The sequence below is a fragment of the Acyrthosiphon pisum genome, unplaced genomic scaffold, assembly GCF_005508785.2.
Source record: "Acyrthosiphon pisum isolate AL4f unplaced genomic scaffold, pea_aphid_22Mar2018_4r6ur Scaffold_13227;HRSCAF=13865, whole genome shotgun sequence".
In the NCBI taxonomy this organism is placed as follows: domain Eukaryota; kingdom Metazoa; phylum Arthropoda; class Insecta; order Hemiptera; family Aphididae; genus Acyrthosiphon; species Acyrthosiphon pisum.
In genome coordinates, this window is record NW_021761802.1 from 1 (window position 1) to 4796 (window position 4796).

General features: G+C 35.0%; 1 protein-coding gene across 6 annotated transcripts; it reads left to right on the forward strand.

Moving 5' to 3' along the window:
- Window positions 1-1634: 1634 nt before the first annotated feature.
- On the forward strand, window positions 1635-4772 carry LOC100574471. 6 transcript variants are annotated; one of them, XR_003839923.1, is made up of 6 exons: window positions 1635-2287; window positions 2373-2459; window positions 3122-4131; window positions 4237-4293; window positions 4369-4517; window positions 4614-4772. XR_003839923.1 is itself a non-coding variant. In XM_008191359.3 (5 exons), exons 2-5 carry the CDS (start codon window positions 2430-2432, stop codon window positions 4642-4644), a joined length of 267 nt encoding a protein of 88 aa, XP_008189581.1. In that variant the 5' UTR covers window positions 1635-2287; window positions 2373-2429; the 3' UTR covers window positions 4645-4772. The 6 variants fall into 6 exon arrangements, 2 of the variants coding, with proteins under 2 accessions (XP_008189581.1, XP_008189580.1); XR_003839924.1 differs by having other exon boundaries at window positions 4434-4517; XR_003839922.1 differs by having other exon boundaries at window positions 4237-4517.
- Window positions 4773-4796: the final 24 nt, after the last annotated feature.

Genomic DNA, 4796 nt, shown 5'->3' on the forward strand with positions numbered 1-4796 from the left:
GTCATAATCGACGATATATACATTACATAAGATTAGATTACGTTTTCGATCATAGCTTATCTCGCATTGATTAAATATTATTTATATATTTATAACAATTTAAGCTACAAAATTAAAATTTTAAACACCATGAATTATATTTGGAGGGCCTCAGCAAAAAGTTCCGAGGGCCACATGCGGCCCGCGGGTTGCCGGTGCCTGCTTTATAGTACAGTAGAACCGAATTTGACACTGAAAACGAGATACTGGAGTTTGAGATACCAAGGTTCCACTGTATATTCATAAAATGTCAAGTAATAAATAATGTAACAATGTCATCATATAATTTAATTTCTATTTATTTGTTAAGATAAGGAGCACACAACCAGGGGCGGACTGGATATAAAAATTGGCTAACGGGAAACAGAAAATTCGGCCCAATTTAATAAACATTTATAAGTTATTTAAGTTTTTGACAAGCCCAGAAAGGAATTGCTCACCGGCCATCCAAGCCAGTTTGCCCCTGCCCTGAACATGTTTGTGGGCGCCATAAACATAGGTATTGGAATTCTAATTTGTAATTGAAAGGTCACTCAATACAATCCTAATGTACCTTTCAACAGGGAATGAATACAAATGGGTAAATGTTGGTAATAACTAATTAGGTAGGTACATAATAACAAAACAAATGTGTATCGCTGACACAATATAATTTCAACTATTTGGCAATATCTGGACTTTAAATTACTTACAGGAGTGCAGACATTCGATCACCGTTGTGGCGTCCACGAAGTATCCACCGCACAGTACGCATAGTAGATGTGGATTTAGGTCGGTGACCTTCGGCTTACAGGACTGCATGTTGTCGTCGCCGTGATCATCATAGTGCCGTCAGTGCGACGCGTTCGCGTCTATCTGGACAACAACGGAAACACGGGTTAGACGTGGTTATTGCGTTTGTACCGCTACAAAACTTACCCAGGATCGACGACGTCATCGTGATCAGATTATTTCCAAGTTCAAACTCTATTTCTATTTTGTGGGTCAACGGCGGGACCCTGATAAGTCGCGGGTTTTCTCGGTCAACGAGACTCCCGGGTTTTTAGGCAATTTGTTTTCAAATCGATCAGGTCCGCGAACCGAAACTGCGGCGGATTCGAACGGTACGTTGAAACGAAAACAGAAAAACGGAAGCGAACTGCGAAAGCTCCGTCCGCAACGCAGACGCGGATAAACACTGCGGTCTGCGAAACGAAAACAACAAAACAAGTTGTCCGTTGACAAGGCGTTAACAGCAACGACCTGGCGCGTTCGTTCCATGAGAAATTTTTTCTTTTCTCCCAAGCGGAACATATCGGTAATCGGTATAATCGGTATATTGTTCTATGGTATAATAATATAGATATTTCTAAATAATGATGCATTGATGCGACGGTGATTAGTGATCACTTTTCCTGGATTATCGGTTCGTAAGAATGTAGGGTACTAGTGTACTACGGTTCATGACTTTTTAATTATTATGTTTGTCTTTTCATCGGAGCTATTTGATATTTTTATTACATGTAGAATGTAGATCTATTTGGCTTACACCGTGCCACGACGTTTTTTCTTTCATGATTCAGACTCGATTGACGATTACTGGAACGTTTGAGGTTAGTTTTTCGGATGAAATAATCAGAGAACTGAGGTCTGAGAACCACGATTTAAGATAGTACTATCTTAAATCATGCTGAGAACTGAGAAGTAAGAACCTGAGAAGTGAGAACGGAAACTGTGGTCAGATTTTGATGCGAAATTGTGAAACTGCGAGAAACTGTATGTTTATACTTTGTATGCATTATGCCCGTTTACGATAAAGTAGTTAATTGTTAATTGATGATGTCGGCTATACTAATGATTATGATTTATGAGTTATGACTAAATATTTTAATAGTATGTTCTCAACTGGGATGTAACATCGTACAGTCGTCACAGACATTTTTAATTATTTATTCGCTGTGTATATACACCCGACCATAGTCGGGATTTCAATGGTCACCCGACCATGGTCGGGCTGATAGTAGGCACCCGACCATGGTCGGGCTGATAGTAGGCACACGACCATGGTCGGGCTGATAGTAGTCACCCGACCATTTTGTTATCAAATGCGCATGAGTGAGATAGTTTAATTAATTAAATAATAATATGCAAATTGCAACGTACTAATTTAGCACAATATGGAGCCGTGTAGGTGTTGTTACTTATTGACTGTTAAATAAATATCCGGTGGCATCCGGTGGTTCTCGTAATAAGGTACAATATACAAAAGGTAATTTTATTATTGAATATTTTATTTCTTTAATTTACATGTGTCACAAAACCAATATTTCCCATTTTGTTTTAATTTAACGCAGTCCATATGATGCCAAATTAAACAAGAGTCACACAATATGGAATTTTGATCAGCTCCTATGTCATTATTACATAATGGGCATACCCAGGTAATATTCTTTTTTTTTTGTTTAAGTACAGCAATAATTTTTTTCCATGCATCATTGGAGCAGTATGACTTCACAGTGTTTATATCAACCTCATTTTCTATAATCCCATTAAACACATCTGAATAGTGTTTAATATCTTTGCTTTGGATTAAATACTTATCTTTTCTCACCTTGTTGACAACTGTTTTGTTTGTGAGCCATTCTATTATTAAGTTTTCTTTATGCAAATAATTATGTGCATTATAAGGAATTGGTTTTATCTGTTTCTTGCGTATTGGAAGACCTATAGTTGTTTGTGTTGCACCCTTTGGTCTACCACTACACTTGATTTTTGTTGGTAATTTAATATCAGCAACTTTAAATTTGTTGGTGGTAGGATTTTTGTCAGGTCCAGAACTTGTTGATGGCTGGTTAACATTTTCTAAATTGTAAGCACAAATTTAAATAATTTACTTATTAATTAGTAATAATTTAATAATTCACTTCTATTTTGTTCCGGTATATACCTGACTCGTCATTGTTGTAAGAACATATTATCACATTTTCAATAATATTGTTTTCTTCAGGTCCAGAACTTGTTGATGGCTGGTTAACCTGACTCGAACTTGACTCATCATTCTGGACAGAAAATATTACATCTCTAATAATATTGTTTTTCTCAGGTCCAGAACTTGTTGATGGCCGGTTAGCCTGACTCGAACTTGACTCATCATTCTGGACAGAAAATATTACATCTCCAATAATATTATTTTTCTCAGGTCCAGAACTTGTGGATGGCTGGTTAACGTTTTCTAAATTGTAAACACAAATTTAAATAATATGGGTAATAATGTAGGTAATTTTAAAATGTTATTTCACCTTCATCATCATCATTGTCACATGTAGAACTTATCTCCTTAATTAAAAATTCTTCTTTTTTGCTCCATATACTTATTATTTGTTCTAACTGATTCATTCTTCTTTCATAATTAAATTGAGATGATATTGAAAGAAGTTCAGCCAATTTAGATGCTTTAACAGATGCCTTTCGAAACTTTTCGTTGGCTGATAATAGTCTTGTGTTTTTTTTTTCCTGAATTTCAATAGGAACCTCTCTTACTGCTGCCTCACATAACTTCAGTGGTTCTTTAAAAATTACCTGGGATTTATAGTAATAGTTCCTTGTCCATCTTTTATCACATATATCTTCATCATATAAAGAATGATTTGTTGCTCTTCTTTTATTAAAAATGTGCTTGCATGGCAACTTCATTGAATTATAAAAAGCACAAGAGCAAGAAGTTAGTGATGTACCTTCTAAAATTTTAGTTTTGTTTGTACAGGATAGACCCTTTTTTAAATAGTTAAATGCATATGGGGTTAAAAGCATGCTATATTTATATTCATCACTATTTTCAATTTTTTTTGTTGGGAGTTTTTGTACTAAATTGATGGTCTTACTGTCCCTTTCTGACCGAACACACTTAATAACCACAAATAGCTGCTTAAAAAATTCGGAGAGATTTGAAAAAAATGGTATAACCGATTTTAATTTTGAGTTAAAACTCTCAAGCCTATTATTTGTGGTATTTAAAAAGTTACCACTTTGAAAAGTTAAACCAGTGACCGGATATCATGCCAATTCTTCTCAAAGTACATTTTGACTTGATGGGGAGCTTGACTTAAAAAAATGGTATGTATCTCTTGGTATTCTTTTTCATTTTTACAGTAGCATAACTGTTCAATAAACTTTTTGCTACTATCTCGTTCATCTGGCGTTATACCTAATTTTTCGCAGGTGATTTCTCTGTTAAATGTGCGCAGAGTGTGGAAAAGGCAAATCACAAGACGAGAGGTTGGAAACAATGATTTGATAACAGAACGCTCTTTTAAATCTTTATCTGTAATAAATACTCTTGTATTTGAACAGGCTGGATTACATTCTTTGAACTTATTAAAGAACCATTGTAACGTTTCTCTCTGTTCATTTACTAGCAATCCAAGAGCAGCTATCTCACTCTGGCCATTACCATCCTCAATTAATAGCACATACAATGGGATTCTCATATCCACCAGCTTGTATGTAGCATCAGCACAAACCATCTATATAACAATATTTAATATAATTTCAACAGCTTAATATAAATTAATATTTTAATTTTATAATCACTTCAGGAAATGCTTTAAATTCTTCCTTCATCCTTAAATCTTGAAGAAACATGCCTAAAAAGTTCCCATCACTGTCTGTCAACAGTTCAACATGACAACCATACATCTTTTTGACATCTTCCACCGTTTCTTCAAAACTTTTCACACATTTTCGTTTCTCTAGAAAATGGACATTCCACATTTAAGTAA

Excerpts from the sequence above, each read along its gene's own strand:
- LOC100574471 (XM_008191358.3), top strand. The coding sequence starts at position 2,430 with ATGTCATTATTACATAATGGGCATACCCAG. Across the intron at positions 2,460-4,236 it reads TACATAATGGGCATACCCAG|GTGATTTCTCTGTTAAATGT; the intron begins GTAATATTCTTT and ends AATTTTTCGCAG. Across the intron at positions 4,518-4,613 it reads ATTCTCATATCCACCAGCTT|GAAATGCTTTAAATTCTTCC; the intron begins GTATGTAGCATC and ends TAATCACTTCAG.